The 20000-nt window shown below is 46.5% G+C and overlaps 1 protein-coding gene across 6 annotated transcripts in view; it reads right to left on the minus strand.

The window, feature by feature from the left end:
• Positions 1-20000, minus strand: part of LOC125954285 (beta-arrestin-1) — a 49347-nt gene that overhangs the window by 18130 nt on the left and 11217 nt on the right. For 4 of the 6 annotated variants that reach the window (XM_049684447.1, XM_049684450.1, XM_049684451.1 and 1 more), the window contains 3 exons: positions 4130-4433; positions 1845-1936; positions 1425-1567 (listed from right to left, as the gene is read on the minus strand). In XM_049684447.1, coding sequence (XP_049540404.1) covers positions 1425-1567; positions 1845-1936; positions 4130-4224 — 330 coding nt within the window. In that variant the 5' untranslated portion in view covers positions 4225-4433. Of the gene's footprint in view, positions 1-1424; positions 1568-1844; positions 1937-4129; positions 4454-20000 lie in introns of those variants that run through there. The other 2 variants (XM_049684448.1, XM_049684449.1) reach the window with 1 other exon arrangement.

Below are 20000 nucleotides of genomic sequence, written 5' to 3' on the forward strand. Positions count from 1 at the left end.
TATTGTGTGTGGTAACATTTTTAACATGCTTGCTAACATGAGGCCACCTCTTTATCCAAGCATTAGCTGTTGGTATCTGGAGTGCAATGTGCAATCAGCGAACCGGCGAAAACCAGCGAACAGGACTATAGGTCGCTCCAAATGCCTAATGCTTTCTTTACAGTGCAAGGAGGCTAACATAAATTTTGATTATTTCCATGTCACCTTGGAGCTTCCACATCGCGTACACAAACAGACACACCATCCCGAACAGGCAGCTCAGCTCAGCCTGTGCCTGGTGTAATAATGTTGATTACAGTTCCATGTAGTGGCACTCAGGGTACACCAGCACCACCGAGGCAGTACCAGTGCCTCACTTTAATAGAGATAAAAGTTTTAGTGACAATAGCGCGAGGTGCGCTCCATGCTGGGGTAGAAACAAAAAGTATCCAATGTTGGTGTGCGAATGTAACGACACAGCCACGGGTGGTGCAGCACTCCACCAAACAGCTCTACTTTATATTATTGGTTTACAGAAGAAGAAAACCTCCGCTTCGCACACTGAGCTACACAAGCCTGAGCTAGTAGCGCTTTGCACGCCGCGTTTGTTTCTCTTCAACAAAACGGAGCACGAAAAAGCACGTAAATCAAAATTACATCATTTTCGCTGATGTACCGAACGTGTTCCGCTTTCTGCACGGCGAAACACAACACGAAAACGTTGTTCAAACGGTACGCTCTCGCACACATGGCGTTACTTTGTGTTGGTTCGACTATGACGATGGAGACGCCTGGTAGCTGGTAAAACGAAAGCATGCTGGGCCAGCGGAGTAGAAGGTGTGCTACGCTGGCGCTGAGGAGCTTCTGACGAAGATTTATTTCACGGGATTTTAACCCCGTTGCTCCGGTCCGCTATGAAGCATATGATGCCCATGAGATGATGAGTGATTCTCGGAGGAATTATAAGACAGACGCAGACGACACAACAACATATGCCGCTCTCGGTAGGAAGAAGCTGAAGCAGCGAAGTGGCGTTGCGGTGTTGCGGTTGGTATGTAAAGAGTCACTCACTTGAGCAGAGTGGTATTAGTTTACCTCCAAAAGATGGCTAACGGTGGTGCTGCTAAAAACAACGAAAGCCTTTTCGGGAGGTATAAGATGAAAATTGATTCCGGGAAGAGGAAGGTTCGACACAGTGTAGCACCAAGAGACCAAGGCAATGGCAATGGCGATGGCGCCGTTGTGAGCATCCTCTTGGAAGAAAACGAAACCGGAACGAGCCTACACGCGTGGCTGTGAAGTGTTTGAGTAGGGGAACCCGATTCCATCGAATCCATCGACACGGAACGCTTTCCATACGCAGAGCGCAAGCAAGGGAAAGGAAAGGGAATGGAATGGAACAAGACTTAACCGAACCGAACCTAACCGATTGACTATGAACGAACCTGTTCCGACGCCAGATAAAGGTCCTTCCTGAAGGTTAATCCCAGCACATCCAAATCCTCTCGCCCGTACCGGAAGGCGGCGAGTACGTGTCCGAAAACTTTCCTATCCTTCACATAATCGGGATCTATCAACACGACCCCATCTGTGTGCAGGCGTGGCGGGATGGCGGGCGGGCGGGCGGATAGGCGATAGATAGTAGGACCAACAGATGGCACAGCGGGGTGTTGGGGTGTGCGTCGTGTGTGTGCGTGTGTTGTACATCATGATCCAAGGTGATGAAGTCGTTGAACCGCACCATACCGCACCGCGGAGAGTCCAGAGAGAATGGAATCCATAGGGTTGAAAGGATGAAATCGAGAACAATCGAGTGGATAAGTTACTTGTTGATTTCGAACGGTGCGAAGAGCAGCGGAACTTACCTATCGGATCGACGTGTGTGATGTGATCGACGAAGTCACGCTTTCCCAAGTATACGGTAATTTTGCCGTTCGACGAACTTTTCTTAAATACTCTGTAAATTGCAAAAGAAGAAAGATGAATATTAGAACGATGATTTGATATTAGCACGAATTTACAACAAACGCAGTGTAGAAAGGCTTCGGCAGCAGTTCATTTCCTCCCCAAAATGCTGTGTTCTATGTTACTCCATCATCGACGACATCAACACGTCAAACAGTGGTGCACATCGTCGTAATAAATCGAGCAGTAGACATGACCTGAAGCCTGCCGCTCGTTTCGATTTTGACCCTGAGAGACAACGACACAACCGTCCTGTAGCTGGAAATGTAAATTGCGTTTCAGGCCGCCGTACAATGGACTCGCACTGCTACCCGTCAGCTGAAACGCCGGAGAACCGCGTCATAAAAGAGTCAATTAAACTGAGTTATGTTGTGGGCCAATTTATGGCAGCGATGAAAACAACACCTTCCACCTCTTTCACGGCCGCTAACAAATTCGCCGTACTGCAACTCATCATCAGTTGTGCGGCAGGACAAGGGAAGCATTAGCAACAAGCCAAGCTAGCGCTAAGGTTATAGCTGTTTCGATATTAGAATTCATAGCAGGAATTGAAACGCTCGATGGTCTGTGAAAATTGGCGCCAGTTTCGTATTCAAATTGCAATTTTCATCCAATTCTATTAGCAAAGAATTTCAAATAGCCTATGAGTTGAAATGTATAAAACTTTATGTTCAAGGATGTAACAAGGATCGTCAATCCTCTCTCCATTGGACTGACACGTCTTGAGTAACCTGTAGTCCTCATGCTGCTGTCAGCTGTTAGAAGAAGGTCGATCAAAAAGGGTAACATGGTTACCATACAAAGACAACGCCATTCTTCTTCCCGTGTCCATTCACCCTCAAAAGCCATTCCAATCCCTAGCAACAGGAAAGGACAATCACCGAAACCACACGAATCCAATAAACAGCGACCTATCAACCAACACACACCAGCCCGCAGGCCACCAATGGGTGTTTTGCTGGAGCATTAGGGCTTCATCATAAAAATTGATATTTTTATAGGAAGCAATCCGTTGCTATCACCTGGAAACCTGTAGTTACTCAAGTCTTTATTGCTTTCTCACCTGCCGGTGGCATTAGCCGAGCTGATCACCAGGTCCACGGAACAACTACCAAGGGTCGAAGAGCCCTTTTCAGGTGCTACTGGAGCAGGAGTAGACAGGTAACCAACCAGACAGCCTGACTTACTGCGCTGCTATTGACCTTTCCTTTTTGGCCTTTCATTTTTCCCTATCTGAGCAGTATACTGGCCAGACCAGCTCTTTCAAATGTAAATGGTAGTCCCGACTATTTGTCACCTCGTAACGGAGAGCGTTTGCGTGAACTCGTCCAACGATTAGCACCCTATCAAAGGTCGAGACCTCAGTTTTGGAAGTCAATCCGGTGTTATAAGCCAATAAACTCAAAATATCGGCAACCAGCACGTACTTATCCAACGTAGTAGTACTTCAAACCTATAAAGATCATGGAATGGTTCATTTTCATCGAATTGAAATTAAAGCATCCATTACTATTAATTTAAATCGGTTCACCAATCTAGTGTGCTCCGATGCAGGAACTCCAATCATGGAAAGGAATTTACGAATAGGAAAACGAACGCATACCTGTATATATTCCCAACAAAACCACTAAGCACGTGATATGTACAGCATCTGTCACTGCAAATTCAATCTGTTTCAATTCGACGACAAACAGACATCGTCAGTGGACCAAGCAACACTTTGCATTCAATCGGCTGCATCTATAGGCGGTTGAGTTTGCATTTCAATTTCAACGCACAGCGCCTAACCAATTCAGAAGAGAACGTTCTGTCGTTATGAAAAGAGCTTAATTGTTTACAACCAATGTGCGGCAGGACCACTGTTGACACCCTAGCTCGAGCACTACTACAATCACCGTTCATCTGCAACAATAGAATTATGAGTGACATATGCAAATGGCAAATGCCGTTTGTTGGTTGCTGCTGACCAAAACAAACGGCTAACTGCGACCGGTTTCGTCCAGGCACAGTGTTCAAATATAAAGTGGTTCCATAAAGTATTTGCCATACTCTCCAAACACCATAGTCACCACCGTTCTCGTTTCCAGGAACAGAATCGAAAGTCGTTAGATGCTAGTAGAAGCAGCAACAGTCCGGCGTTTGTTTTCCCGAAATTCCCCGTACCGAATGCATCCGCTGTACTTACCTTGTTGCTTGTTTTTTAGAACTACCCTCGTCGACATCGGGATCGGGCGATGGAGCCGGAGACCTCGGTGACGAGCCTTGCAGATGGGTATTCATTTTCAAATCTGACACGCGCGCACTTCTCTCGCACTTTTTCTATTCAGTTCTGCGCACTGCGTTGCACCAGAGGTTCGTCCTCGGTTTTCAATTCACCTCCTGTGCTGATGACTGTATCTGTGCCTATGTTTTCACTTTGCACTTTATCGAAACCGGTGCAGCAGTTTGTAATTTCATGCGTTATGCTGCTCACTGTAAATCAATTTTACCTGCGGACGAACGGTGAATTCTATTATAAGCGATAGAACGAAACGTTATTGAATATCACTACCACTCTGTTGCTTCCAATAAACCACAATCGAACGACTCTGGTTAACATTCAATTTTCACTGCGAATAGCCTACTGAGGAGCGATGTTCTCGACATCACATTATTAATAGTCACAACAATGAGTAAAGTAAACACTTTTTAACCACTTTCTAAAGTCCATTTAAATGTTGCACGTTTACTTTGATTCGAAGCGGGTACACACTGATTACGTTGAAAATGATGGTTCGTTGAAAAAAATCCACAGAACATAACAAAATATTATGCCCGTTCCATAAATATCCTGCCCTTCGGTTGAATATAATATACAGTTGAAAGCCCCCCCCCCCCCCCCCTACTGTTGAATCATTAACAGGGATCTAGGCTCAGGTGGTTTACTGTATTTAGTCAATCACCTTTTAGCCCCACTACCTAACCTTTTCGAATTCGCAATAACGCGGTTAAGAAAGAAAACAAAAAAAAAATGGAGCGCCGGTTGCCACTTCACCATTAAAGGAGGGTAACCCAATTCACCGCAAACGACCACAGCAACGACTTGTTGGCCACTTTTTGTGTTGGTTGGCGATCCCAATCCAAAACGGGAGGCTCGAGTGAGCAGTTATTGCATTACCGCTTGTACCGCACGCCCCTGATTGGGTTCTAGGTGCTACTACACAGACGGGATTTTGGTGATCGTTACTGAATTTGAGGTGTAATTAATTTTCCACAAACCATACCTTCCTCCCTCCTATTCTACCCCAGCCGAGACCACCAACTGTTGTGCCACCGCAGTCAGCGATTACTACCACCAACCCATAGTCCTTTAACTGGACCACGCACCGATGATTAAAAGAGCGCTTAAGGGTGCACTTCTCTCGCGTTCTCTCACTCTCTCTCATTCTATTTTTCTCTCTTTCGTTGTGTTTTCCAGCCAAAATTCCTTTCGTGATTAATGAGCCTTTTGGATCAGGCGCCGGTCGCCGGTCGTGGCATCATAATGAAGGCGAAGAGGCTCAGGACTGTTACTAAGTGTGCCAGCGCCGAATCGGGCGATAAGGAGACACGAGTCGACCGCACATAAAACAGTTCATCCATCCGGTTGAATTAAGAGCCATATACTCTTTGCCGGATGAAGCTGGGTGATCACCATCGTCACTCGAGCAACCATCATTTTCTTGAGATCGCGGTATGGGCTGTGGAGGAGTTGTTCGTCCTGGAACGACAAAGGAAGGAAGAAAATTTAAATTAATACGATTAGTTCTTTTTACCAGATTCTGGGAAAACACAGCACGAAACTTTGTACGAAATTGATCCAATAATGGCCGTCATTCAAACGGAAATAATCAAAGGGAAAGGGATGTCATGAAGCGAAGAGAGGGAGGGACAACTTTCGAAGACAATTAGCAATGTGGATCTTTTTTTTGCATCCGGATGGTTAAGCGATGAGCAGGAGTGGGGGGAGGGGGGGGGGGCGGTATAGCTACTAAATAGGATGTAAAAAAAGAATTCTGACTTTGCGCTTTCAGCAATTATCGTCCGCGTTTCGAGGACGTTACATCGTGTATCTTCCAAAACCGGCGCCTTAAAACCCATCCCCATTCTCCAGTGCTTCCCCGGCACGGTCATGAATAATTCAACACATTTCTCTAGAGCATTAATTTATGCAACAAACCTTGACGCCTCATCGCTTGCTTCTTCGCGGTCAGAGGTTTCTTATTTTTTTCTTTATCGCAAACCTCTGCTTGCTTTTTGCACGCGACAAGCGATAACGCGCATGTTTGACAAACAACAACGATCATAATGCACACACCAACCAACCAACCAACCAATCCACCAACCAGACCAGCCAACCGGCTTCTCTCCTGCGGTTGCGGCATCACGAAGAACGGAGGATGATAAATTCACTTATCGCTCGTTTATAATCTTTGACATCGAGGCAAAACCGTTCGGCCGTGCTGGTAGCTTTGGGGGGTGGGATGGAGGGTATGCGTTACAAAGTAGGACACTTTAGCGTCCTTCCTGTGTTCCGACGTTACCCTTTCTTCGGAAGGGGATTCCACTGATGGCGCCAGTCGGGCGCGCTACAAAATCCGAACAGCAGCAGCAGCAGCAGCAGCAATTGCGCACCCGAGCACGACCAACCATTCTTCCTTCCTGCAATTCTTGATTTCAATCCCGCCTCACGGAACGGGGTCACGCAATTTCCACTCACGCCAAAAGGAAATGCATAAGAAAGTAAAACATAACCATTAAGGAGTAAAGCAAGTGAAGACACATGGGTACACAAGGCACTGTCGCAGCCGGAAGGTGAACGACAATCGGATTCAAGAGAATCAAGGAGGGGCCATACCAGTCAAACAGTAATCTTTTCTTCGTCCTACTCGATAAAGCGATCAGTTACTTGGAAAGATGGTACACACGCACACACTGTTCTTGTGAACCCTTACTTTAGCAGGTTGATTATGCTCAATTTGATGATTTGACGCTCTTGTTATGTGGTGTGAGCAATAAATTCCGTTCCATTCGTTGGGGGGCGGCCGCGCGTGTTCCGAAGGACTTATTCAAGATCTGCTTTACTTCTGCGAACACCAATACGCCTTTCATAGCACGATTGCTCTAGTTTCACTAGCCCATTTCCCCGTCAAATGGAGTTTGGCTCATGTACCATAATGTGAACCATTCGACCGTCGATCGTACGAACAGCACGCTATACACACGAATACACACGCAAGCTCTCCGCCGGCCAATGGCTAAATGTAGCAGAAGAGCGCGTTGCTCATCGCGTGGATGTAGAACAACAACCGGCGATCCTCTATAAAAATGGAAGAACAATAAGCTATATCGCAAGCTGCAAGCATATCCCGTTGCTCAGCACCGTCTCAGCGGGAGGAACGCGCAACATCACTTTCCACCGAGATACACCGTGGGGGCTTATGTGGGCTGAATGAACGTCGTCCCTTTTCGCATCGCCTTGGCTGGACTGTTGCCGAAGATGGTCGCCGGCTCATCTCGCACCCCCACCGGGCTAAATGCGTTTTCCTTGGTGCAGCGCAATGGAGCATCGCCGAGGGATGCACAAAAGGCGAGGATTCTCTTTAATACTACGGCATAAATCGAGCTTGGCAGAAGGACGCAGAAGAGCGTCCCGCTTTTGGAGCCATTGCACAACTATTCGTGTTGGTGCGAGAAACAATTTCACTTAATGCCGTGTCCATCACTTGGAAATTGATATTTGTGGTGTCTGGTGTGCCAGAACGCACAGCAGTAGCAGCTAGGAAACAATTTAATCAAGTTTAAACCAAAGATTGGAAGCTCGTTCACTCCAGCGTCTCAAAGACTTTGTAGTTTGATCAATACATTCAATCAATTGTATACAGAGAGCGGACGAGGTCACCGAAGCAGAAGTAAAAACAAATTGTTTTACAACCTAGGACACGCACTGAAGCCAAGCAGCATATTCAAGTTATATTTGATGTCTAATTAACGAATGAAGTGGCTTCCCTTGTATGCCGTCATCTAAATGTTCCTTTACGCCTACAGCACACGCCAAGTCAAGGCAGGATCGAGAGTGTCTTTCTCTCTCTCCCTCTCTCTTTCTCTGCTCTGCCCAGCGCGCCACTGAGCGACGTAGATTGTTAAATGATTTAACAAATATTTTGCCTAATGCTAATGGAAGAACCAGGCATATTGCTATACCGACGCCATCCATTAATAAAACACATGGCATGTCACGTACCATACCATGCGCAAGAAGCACCATGCGTTCGCACACAGACAGCAGCACACGCGCTGCGTAGCACAGAACTGAGTACAGAGATTTTAGAATGACAATGACAGATTGCAGCATAGTAGGGGCAGTTGCGGTAGAAGCCAGATGCGTCTTAAAGCGTTTTGCACCAATTTGTGCAGGTGCCCCAGATTCCTCCAGACGCGTATTGATACAGATGTGATTAGAGCAAAGCAATGTCGCCTAAATTGAGCTTTACTTCGTAAATCAGTCATCTGTTAGGAGCAACAACCTAACAGCATCGCAGTGTGTTATGGTCGCACTGAAGTGGTCATCACTATTAAGTGGACAGTAAACCATCCCGGTATCCATCTTTCGTGCACAATAAGCTGAGGTTGACTCCATCAAGACCCGCCGATGGAGCGATGGCGTGAAGACGGACAGCGAGCGTCCGAGCGGATACAAATACGGGCAGGTTAGCGCTGTACACCATGCACCACGCGGATCAAAGCCACCGTTGGCCCTGACAACTCATAAATTTCGCTAAACCGTACTCGCGCGCGCAATCAAGAAGAGTTATGTACTATTTACTGTTTGTGTTTCGCAGTTAAAGTGCGTTAATAGGGCCACTGGAACAACGCTGGTTTGTAGTGATGCCGCAAAGACTCCGAGCTGTGTTTAACCTTTAATCGGTCTGCATAACGAAACTACCCTGTTCCGTTTTTCGTAGCACAAGCTTGAAGCTATTCCCGTGTGCATGTCCCTGCTAAATTTTCACGAATGATTTGCCAAAAAACCCAAAATCGCGCAAAAATTGAAAAGCTCCCGACAAAATGGAAACAAGCTATCGAAAAACAGGATATCCCGGAGCGAGTACCGGAGATCCGGATGTTATTGCATTCACGCTACATTGCCCCGGTTTATCGAGCGGGCAAAAGCTTCAATGACGACGTGCACACACTGAAACCAATGCTTCTAACCAATGTTTGCTCGATGCGCATGAAGTACGCCGGGCGATTCACGGTGGCGGGCGGACGGTGTAGTATCGAAGAACGATCTCTGAGCGATTGTTCGACCTGGGGAAAAAGCCGGAGAAAAACCCCTCACTGCGTCATAACCTTCTAGTGGGTTGCCTCTCGAGTTCTAAGAACTTGCATAACTTTGACCGGGACGAAGTGCGATGCTTGCACACCGGAAAAAATATCATCATCACTCTCTCGTTATAACGATGACCGGTGCATATTTCATTGGCATAAGGTACTTTATCATCGAAGAACCAGCAGCACCACTCGTGGCTTCTAATGTGACTTCTTCTTTTCAGGGAAATTGATTTCGTTTTTGGTTACGTTACATTTCTCTCTTTCCATTTCCTGCTTGCGACTACGTAAGATTGGCTCCGTTACCAAACCGGAACCATCGTGATCCAATTGGGATAATGAAGTAAGTTTGGTAAGTTTACCAGAGACGAATGCCACTCGGTCCATGATAACTATTGCGTGGTACCGTCTTCCCTTTGCCAAGAACATTAACGCGTAACGTTGGAAGCATTATAATTATCTACTAAGCGCAGGAAACGCAGATTAGCTGGATATTGCGCTTGAATCGCTTTCGTGAGAGTAAAAACGGTGTTTGTTTGGGTAGAAATAGTACTAATAGCGCGCGATGTGTTTTGCTGCTCCCTCGATGATAAGCTTAATGGTCGAACGTTAAAGCCACTGAAACTGGCGGCTGCCACCGGATCACTCGACACCAAATAATCCCAAGCAAAGCGGCTACGTTTCGGGCTTAGAGTTCTAAAAAAAGATGAACTTTTAACTTTACGAGCAACCATATTCTTACCGATGAACTGGCATTGCCTTGGGAATACTTGGAAGTCCTCGGCTGCGATCCCAAGCTCCCTTCCTCTCTCTCCCTCTCTCGTGATCCGCGTATATCCAGCTTTCAGCATCCTGCAGAATCATCGGAGCCATAGATATAATTGAAAATATCTAGATGGCTGCTCTGGCTTTTGGTCGGAAGCCAATATAACTCATTTCGGTGCATGCTAGCTAGTGTGGCCGCTTTTTGGCATCGGTCCCAAGTTCCCGAGAGGTTTGCGCACCGCAGACATCTTCATTTCATGACAAGGACACCAAGGGGACACCAAGGGAGTAGCAGCAGCAGCAGCAGCAACGGCACTATCGAGACAAGACGTGCAGCAACTACCGAAATGCATCCAACAGCCATTCTTCTTCTACTTGTGAGCTAGAGAGGGAGTTCATTTACTTTCCCTCAGCAGACAAACAGACACACAGGCACACATATGTGCTGTACGGGAACGGAGGGAGATGTGAGCGAGAAGAAGCATAAATCACCCGAGCGCATAGTTCAACGTCCTTTTGCGCGTCCGAGACGTTTGACGTTACTCGCTTAGCCGGGGCAGAGAGATAGGAGCCGAACTAGGTCACTGGATATTTCCTGCTGTCGCTTGCTGTGTGTTTGCCAGCACACCGTAAGAACGATATTTCCCATTTTCGTTCCCAGTTTGCGGGATTTCTGGCAGAGCGCGTGCTGGAGGTTAGCCGCTCTGTTTTATAACGCTTGCTACCGAACTCCACCACCGCAGGAACGTCATCCGATTCAAGTGGTTCATAAATTTTTACTCAGATCTCAGCGCTGGGTGAGATAAACTTTTTAATAAACTCGGACAGTAAACGTTGTCAGGTTTTAGTCACCAAAGGAGTGAAGAGAGTGTTTCGAGAAGCGTTCACGATAGCATGGTGTAGCTGCTTAGGAGAAAGGTTTAACGGTCAGTTCAAAGCATTTACTAACACTTTAATGTTCAATTTAATTGATTGTAAAATGTTCCGCTTATAAAAGCAACATACTTCCTGAATGCTGCAGGTGTAAACTTTCTTCATTCTTATTGTCTTAGATAAAAATGTGTTTGGATGTTACTCCGAAAGTTGAATGGACTTAAAAAGTTTGAAAGAATCATAAAGCTATTAAGCCATCATTATACCAAAACGCCAAAGATTAAACAGGTTTATTAAATTTTTAATGAACCTTTTCCTTCAAGTCGTTCAAGCATCAAAGGGAAACCTATGACCGCAACAACCTCTTACAAACTCGACCCGATGTGGCGTGAGGTCATATGTGGTATACGTCACAGCGGCGTAATGCCTTGAGCATTACGATCGCATTTGGTATTAATTTTTATTAATTGCCCTCAACAAGTTGCCACCTCCATCTCCCGGCCAACACCCTCTTCCTCTTACGTACGCTCTTAGACAACTTCCGCTCGTTGGTACAGTCTTACCGATCGACGTTCATCGTCGTTCTGCGTTGATGACTGCTATCCATTATTCAAGAGCGACTAAAGTGCTTGGGACGGATGGATTTTAGGCAGCAAAGGTACGCATTTCTTAAACAGAACATCCAACAGTTTCTTAAAGTTGAAGAGATTCTATTTAGGAAACACGAAGAATACGAACTAAATACATTGATTACAATGAGTGCTCTATCGCGCAATCTTCTGAAATGAGTATTTGGAACCATTGTAGCATGAAGATAAAGATATAAAACGCATGTTATAGATGCAGATCCCACAAAGCTGACAGAAGAAATCCACGGCAAATAATGATTATTTGCATGTTGCGCCAAAATCTTTTGTGATGGGCCGAGGTTTCGAATAGGAATTGGTTAATCCGTTTCCAATTTTACCATTTGCCGTGCGTGCTGTCCCGACTAACAATCTAGGTATATACACTGGCCGGCCAAGACGACCTTCCTGCCTCCTCCTGTCGTAACGCGATCGGAGTTTTAATCTTTGATATCAATCTTACCTTTTCTTATTATGTTAGCGCAAAGGGATCACCAGTACCCTTGGGGCAAATCGATTATCAAAGGTCCAAATCCAAACAGCCCAACGGGCAAATCCGACCATCGAATGTGGATCCGAATACTCGATTGAATTCCTTTTTTCATACACCCCACGGTCCTGTCCCACAAGTTCTTGGAAGGATAAACAGATGGGATGCCGGTGATGGTATATGTGAAATCTGTTTTTTCCTCAATTGGATCACATTAAATTGGAGCTACAAGGTTAGAACTAAAAACGGTATTCGAATCGATGGTCTAGAACCTAGCAAAATCATTCTCTCAGTCAGCAGAAGGTTCTAAACAGTCTTAATGCTAACACAAAACCAAGAAACGAGGAAACTAGTCGCGCTGAACATAATTGCACAAATTACGGTGTCAGTCATCATCAACCGCCAACATTGCAATCCCACGGTCAGCGGGTGATATACACCTCTCTGCTGCGTCAAACAGATCTCCTGTCTAGAGATGCACTGTATGGGCTGTTGACTGTCCATCAGATTGTTTGGCTTGTTTTTGTATCATGATTGGCTTACAAAGCTTCACTCCGTCACGCAGATTGCACCGACATCGAGCACGTATTCCGCATCAGCTGAGAGAGAATGGACTGCGCGTACACGGTTGTGCGGCGGGATGGCGATGAAAACCAAACTCAAGAGGACGGCAATCCTCGAATTCAATTTAAATCCACCATCCCTTCGCCGGTTAACTTCGCGTGGACCATTGTACGCTAGCTTTCTGCAGCAAATCAGTGTCACGCTCGGAGGCAGTTCATGCGCCGAATGAAGAAGGTCGCCATCAAATACCTGTTCTAGGAAATCATCATATGGATCAGCAAAGAGCAGCCCCTTCCAGAGACATCTTTAGTTGCAGGGGAATGGTGCGGTGGTGGACTGAACGTTGGCCAGTTATACTGCTAGCTGAACCACCGTTACTTGCATAATCATATTTACATCTTGACTCTGTCACTTCCAGCACTTGAAATGGTCGGATTATTTGATTGCACCGCATGACATATTTTAACAATTCAGATGTCATTTAACAACCTAGATGGTTTGTCATTAAGTGGAGTACAAGTCACATACCGGTGCAATTTGAGAGGAGGAATTCTTTCGCTCCTTTGGCGAAACACACCAACCAAGTGATGCCGACACCACTCATCGTTGCATGAGTCAGCGCGCGCACAGACGATCCTCAAGAAGAAAATGATCCTTCATGCATTCCGCCACCGGTGGTACAAAAGCAAAAAAGAAAAAAAAACCACTCAGACAAGCACCAAATAACCAAATACGAGTCAGCGAACACCACCAGACAGCAGGCGGCGACCAAAGCGTGATACAAAAGGTATGCCAACGATTATACGAACGAGCCGGCGTCTCTCATCCGCTATTCTCGGTATCCGTGCTCAACAAAGCGCCGCCCGAAAGACACGTCATTGACGGCGCAACATAGCACAATTGGTACCGAGCCGGCAGTCACCACCGATGACCTAAGCCTACAGAGTGACGTATTATACGTGGTGCGCTGGAATTGGCGAAGCGAACTATATGCGTCATGTGGAGTCCGCTCCCCCCCCCGCAGGCTCCGTCATCGTGGTTCTCGTTGGGTAATTTAAGGCGATCCCAAAACTGCACACAGCGTGCGCGACTCCAGTGGTGCGGTAATCGTCCCGGACACAGGCACAGAAGTGTTCCGGAAGTAAGCGAGAAGGGCACTTTGGATGTGGTACTGTGGTATTCACCTACGTCACCACATGTGAGTCGTTATTTCTCGTTCGGAGGAGAACACGTGAAGCACGCCGTTTCAAAAATCAGTTTAAAGACGCCACCATCCGGTGGGTTTGTGGTTGCGTGCTGCTGAATAACCGCTATTATGATAAGTTCGTCAACCACACATGTGTAAACTTCATTTGGAATGCATTTTCAATTTCAAAACTTACGTTTCCTATCTGTTAACATCGATCCTATCGAACCAGACGGATGGTAGCTACCAGTAAATTCAATAAACTCTAGGGCATAGGGCTTTGCCTCATTAACCATTTAGGTCTGGCATACCTGTGCGTGATGGGTTCACATACGATCTCGCTCTCTGTATGTCAGGCGCGATACAATTCAAGTCTGCATGCACGCGCAATGTCTTGCCTGTTTCTCAAGTGGTAGACCTTCGTACACGAATGGTGGCAAGGGAATGATGATGGCGAGCAAAAGTAGCAGCACACCACCCGCACTAGCGTACCGGGTTACATTGCAGACGGTAGGAATGGAATGGAAAAGTGGACGGATCCGATGGAGCCTCGTGCTTCAACAGAACCATTCGCCAAGGTTTGCGGATGCTGTGTCATTCTAAAGGAACTCATAACTGTGCACAGCCAGAAGCATTGTGTGCCGACGGCGACGGAGACGGCTCAAGTTTTCATAATTTGTAAGGAAGAGCGTAAAGAGATCTCTTATTCGAATGGCAGTAAGATGCGTTCCGTTTCATAGCGTCTTTCAAGACATTGCATAACGTCGTGAGTGACGCGAAGATAATCGGGATATGTTACTTCGAAATGCTACTTAGAAGATTTTTCCACAGAGATCTCCGCCTCGAGAACCTTAAAAGCGGCGTGAGTTCTTGGGATTGATGCGTGAACCCCTCTGATAAAAATCCTCTGATTCAATAGGAACTTTGTTTAAAGAAAACCGAAGCTTATCATGGACAAAGTTAGTTAATATAAGTGCGTTCTTTGCTTGAAACATGATTCCGCTTGTGATGTTTACAATGGCGAGCAAATTGTGTATCGTCCACCATTGGCCTTGTGGACTATTTTTGGTAAAAAATATCCCCAAAAGCACACATAAATAGACGATGCGTGACGGACGGGTCTCCAGATGCCGTTTGATGACGGCGTTCGATTACGTTGAAGTTCGCATCGGTTTCACAATTTTTGGGCACAAAGCGGCCGATTGTAGTTTTCGGGCACGGTCCCAGTGGGACGCGCACGCCAGTATTGACGTCATCGTTTGTGCCGCCAAAGCGGAAGAAGTGGGACGCCCGGATCGAAACCATTAACTTAACGAAAGTACCGACGAAACCAGTCTGCCTTCTTAGAACTTGCCGCTGCCGAAGGGGAAAGACATTGCGTTATTTGCCTTACAGTTGATCCTGCATCCGGTGTCCAGCGACGCAGAAGTGCGTTCCGACAAAAGAACGTCAGCCGATGACCATATCCACGGTGGTACAAGGCGATATCCATGTTCTCTTGCTTTTGCCATTCCACCGGGAGCAATGTAACGGTCGCAGAGGGGTAGCCTGGTCGTGTTCTGGTATTGTTGTTCGCACGGGCTGTTTTACAATTTTATCGCGAGCGGACGTGCGGCGCGCGCGCAAACACTCTCTTAACATACACGTGATAAGGGGCAGTAGGAGACGTAAGTGGTGGTGGCAGCAATTGCGCTGCGCTACCGCTACTCAGTCGTCATTGGCATATCGTAACGTCAATCTACGCCCTTATCGGACGTTCCAGCGGCCAATGTGGCGTATCGTAACGATTGTTCAGCTGGAGCATGTGTTCGGAAGCTGAAACGACTAATGGGAACACCTCGCGGCAATCACCATTTAGCTCGACCCTTTGGTGGTAACTCCACAACCGCTAACCAGGGTAGACCATGGTTATAGTTTGGGAAACCGCAAATGTCACGCCTGGATGTGGTGAGGTGTCGTGTCAGAATAACTCGATATCAGGCAGCGAAGGATACATACCTGCAAGTAAAGAGAGGGAGAGAGTGGAATTAAATTTACAATCCAATGATGATTTTTTTTTCTGGCATATTTCGAATTCCTTCCTGCTCAATATCTGTATTGCGAAATAGATTGAAGCACATTCGGGCAATGATGGGGGGAATCGAAAAAAAAATGCATCCATCCATCCACCGGTTCCCTTCCGGCATTGGGCTGTATACCGATATGCTGTCGCATCCAAAATTGACGTTCCGTGTCAATCAACGTTCGACGCGCGTTATTGAATCACTTTGCACGCGAGTTAATGTAATGCGCATAAAATTCTCGATAGGTATCCCACATATACGGAAGAGCTGGTGCCGTCAGGAAGCGCTGGCTATTAACGAATCAGTATGTGAGAAGGCCATGGGATATCGCCGTTGCCATGAATTTCACTATTTCGCCTGAAAGCTCCATTAGCTGTGTTTACCTCCCTGAAGGGTTGGGGTTGGGTATGCAATATGAATAAATGAGGTGCTCTCATGTGAAAGGATTATTCCGGTTACAACACGTTCATGCGGTCCGTTCGCATAAACTCAGTTATGAATTCCAAATCTGTTCTCTCACAGCTGTGGGTCCATGGTTGCGAATCGCAAACCGGAGACCATAAACGAACCACAGATGTGTAAACCAAGGATTGACTTCTCTGTTCTAATTTCAGATAATTAACTGCCACACGTTCGCCCCCTGAATGCGGTGAAGTGCCACACCATAATGTCCATCACTTATGTTCAATTATATACAAATTCATTAATACATAAACAGATCCACCTCTAGGGGAATGGTAACTATGGCACCCTCAAGGCTGTTGCTATGTTTATGCGGTTACAAGGGTCGGCATGTTGCCGGCAGTAATTAGTGGGAAAGGGGAAATAATCAACGAAACATAAGAGACACCCAACACCTGGAAGGGACACGTGCACGTCTTATTAATTGCCCACTGCGCGACACCTTCTACCGGCTAATTTGGGGCACCAGCAAACCACTACACGCAAACATCATTTATAGTTCCTCCAAAAAAAAGAGCGAAGCGATAAAGTGCCAGTACGAAAACGTCACTAACCAGCGATGTACTTTGAGCAAACTCAGCATCTTTCTTTGATTCCAACCAAGATTACGACTCGTGGAGCATCCGGCCAAAAATCTGCTGCTCGAGTGCGCGAATCTGGAAAGGGTAAACAAACTTATTTTTATCTTGCAGCTATCCGGTTGCTCTATCGAGCTGATTCACCACGTGTTGCGAACTTGATAGCTTCGCTCGCGTCATCAATTCAACCCAGCTACAGGAGGGAAGTGGAGGGGTGAGCGTCCCGTGACAACGATCATCGATCTACTTCGGATGCGCATCCTTTGAAGGGTGATATGGAACTCTTCGCCAAACCAAGCGGGAAGTGTTTAATATCGCTTCATGAAGTTTGTTACGTTCTGCAAAGGATAATGATATTATTTTACGAGTCGTGTATTATTGCTTTGCCAGCGGGTTTGAAAGAGATTTGTGGTTTAACAAATTTAGGCCATTTACGTCGATTAGTAAATGCACGAGTGTTATTAAAAAAGCAGTTCATCATCCACTTTTTATGCCTCTGAACGTTTGAAATGGTATCCACTACAAAACATAATCAACAAACCATCAGCTGCAAACACATTCTCCACATGGTTCTATTCGTTAGCTAGCTCGACCACCAGCTGCTAACGCCACAGTTAGAGAGTATAGTACCTCGCCCCATCTGACTGTTGGAGCGCTGTGTTGAGTGCTTGTTGGTTCGCTACGCAGTTATGGGATTTTTATTCCCCCGCAAAAAACGTAATCCAGCAACCTAACCCACTTCGCACAGCAAAGAAACCAACACTGGCCCTCTTCCTGACGATGATGATGACCAACCTTTCCTACCCTCGCCCTCTAGCGTGCGCCCAGGATGATCAACTTCAAGTTGAGGTTGAGTTGCCACTGTTTAATAGCGGATTAGGAGCCCGGCACAATGGTAATTAAATTATTTCTTTCTCAACTATTCCGCTATATGTGTGGCGCGCGGCTGTAGGGTTGTGGTGTACGCGCTTTCGCACTGTCGGGTTTGGCTATCTTGAGGTCGCGCGGAAGCTGCTGCTGCCTCTGCTGCTGCTGGCTGCCAAGTTAAGCCAAACTGCGAGCAAAGCACAGCCAGAGGTTGGCAAACACAAACAAACGCAAAAGTGTGTAGCCGCCGCTGCGCCGTGGCCACATGGCGGGCAGGAGAGCTACCGTTTGTGGAGAGCAATCTTCGCAAGCAAACCCACTCCACCCACCAGGGCAGTAGCATCATGGCAGGTTCATGCATGAAGGAACTGCCACCGGCCCGAGTTTGTTTACACTTGCAAGCTAGCAAGGTAAGGAAGCAGCAATGGGGTGAGCTAATACAATTCCGTTCTAGTTGCTTTTATCCTACATTTTTTCTCGCAACTTTTCTTCATTGTGTAAGCATAGGATAGGGAACGATAGTATCATCAAGCTTCTAGAGAAGCGGTTATGTTTAATAGTACGATCAGCAGACATCGCTCGCTGAAGAGAGGAGAACGAGTTAATTGGATTAATTAGCTAAAATGAAAACAAAGAAAACGATTGTTGGCGAAACAAAATTCTAACTAACAAAATTAAATAAAAAGTTTACCGACAGGATGATGCTTGGGGTGCTTCATGCCGCATAACTCTTGCAAAAACAAACATGGCAAGCTGATGCTTGTTCATAATAAATTGATCGACCAATTCCTATAAATCCTTGACGACGGACAAAATCACGTTATGAAACATCCAATCTGGCCCCGAAAGATCGAAGAAGCCTCGTTCGTCTACGCAAAAGGAAAATAGCACATGACGCAAAGGCATCACGCAGCAACCATCCAATCAACCAGAACGTCCAATCTCTAACGCCACTACTATGGTGACGCGGGTGTGCTGGACGGATACCATGTGATGTGTATCCGAGCCAGATCTCTGTGACGGGCTCTCAGCTAGTTAACACCGAGCAAAACTTGCACAACACTGGCCTTGTGATCTTCCGACTAGAGTTCGGCGAATAAGCGGCAGACGGACTCCATATTATTTCCCCCCAAATCGTCACAATTGGTCAAAATGAATATGGTTGCGAAGACATCAGCTGACGACGCAATGCCACCAATCTAGACAAAGTTTTGAAACACATTATGAGAATCCAAGTGCGCCTGGCCTGCAAAACCCAAGCATCATCCGATATCGTGAATCGGAAGGAAAATTGATGGAAAATTAAATTTCCTTCCGACGCCAGAAAGCACGCGACTCGCGAAAAAGAGAAAAACGACGCACACACAGTGATCGATGGGTGAAAATGCTCCTCCTACTCCACGGAATATTGAATAGAGCTGGGTCGTTTTCAACGTCGTAGTACCTCTCGTTCCTCGTCCTCGATTCTCGGCCAACCGTGGACGGTGGAAATGTAAAACCGCCCCGCGGGGGGCTAAAGGGCTGCCAGGATGGACCTCGCGCCACCTCGTTCCTTATGGATCTCCATTTATGGACGGTAATAATAATAATAATAATAATAATAGGAGCAAAGAAGAGGGCACGATTCGCGAGGAATTCTTTATGCAAAGCGTTACTCCAACCCACCGAACGTCAATCAGGCGGTAGCAGCAATCGACAGTAGTTGATGATTAGGGTTTGTGTGTGTGTGTGTATGTGCCATTGAACTCCAAAACCAAATCCGCAAACCTGTTGTAGCTGGCGTGGAGTGAAGTTAAGGTGACGGTAGCTTGTATGAAAGGTCTTCTCGGGTCGACTGGTGGTTGGGAGGAGGTTCGAGGCCGTAGGAGCAGCCCCATGATTGCTTTCCTATTAGCAAGAAAAGACCTTTCCAGTGAACCGGCCTGGCCGGCCGGTGGGGATCAGGACGAATAGAATCAGCGCCAATCGGGATGTTGCGTAGGCCACCGGAGACCGGAGCGCTACGGCGGCACACAAACGGCGGTAATCCAGTAACGATCATTGATTAGCCATTCAAAAGTTTGCTAGAAGTGGGGCTTTTTCGGGATTTGCTTCCCTTTTTTCTGTCGCCAACGCGATGGATTTCTTGCCGTTGTTTCGCAAAAAGCCCTGCTGTATCCAATTTGTTTTGATTAATTCGGAATCCAATTATTTAGTCTCAAGAGTTGGTCGGTCAAGTGCTACGATGCGTAT

This window comes from Anopheles darlingi, chromosome 3 (genome assembly GCF_943734745.1).
Source record: "Anopheles darlingi chromosome 3, idAnoDarlMG_H_01, whole genome shotgun sequence".
In the NCBI taxonomy this organism is placed as follows: Eukaryota; Metazoa; Arthropoda; class Insecta; order Diptera; family Culicidae; genus Anopheles; species Anopheles darlingi.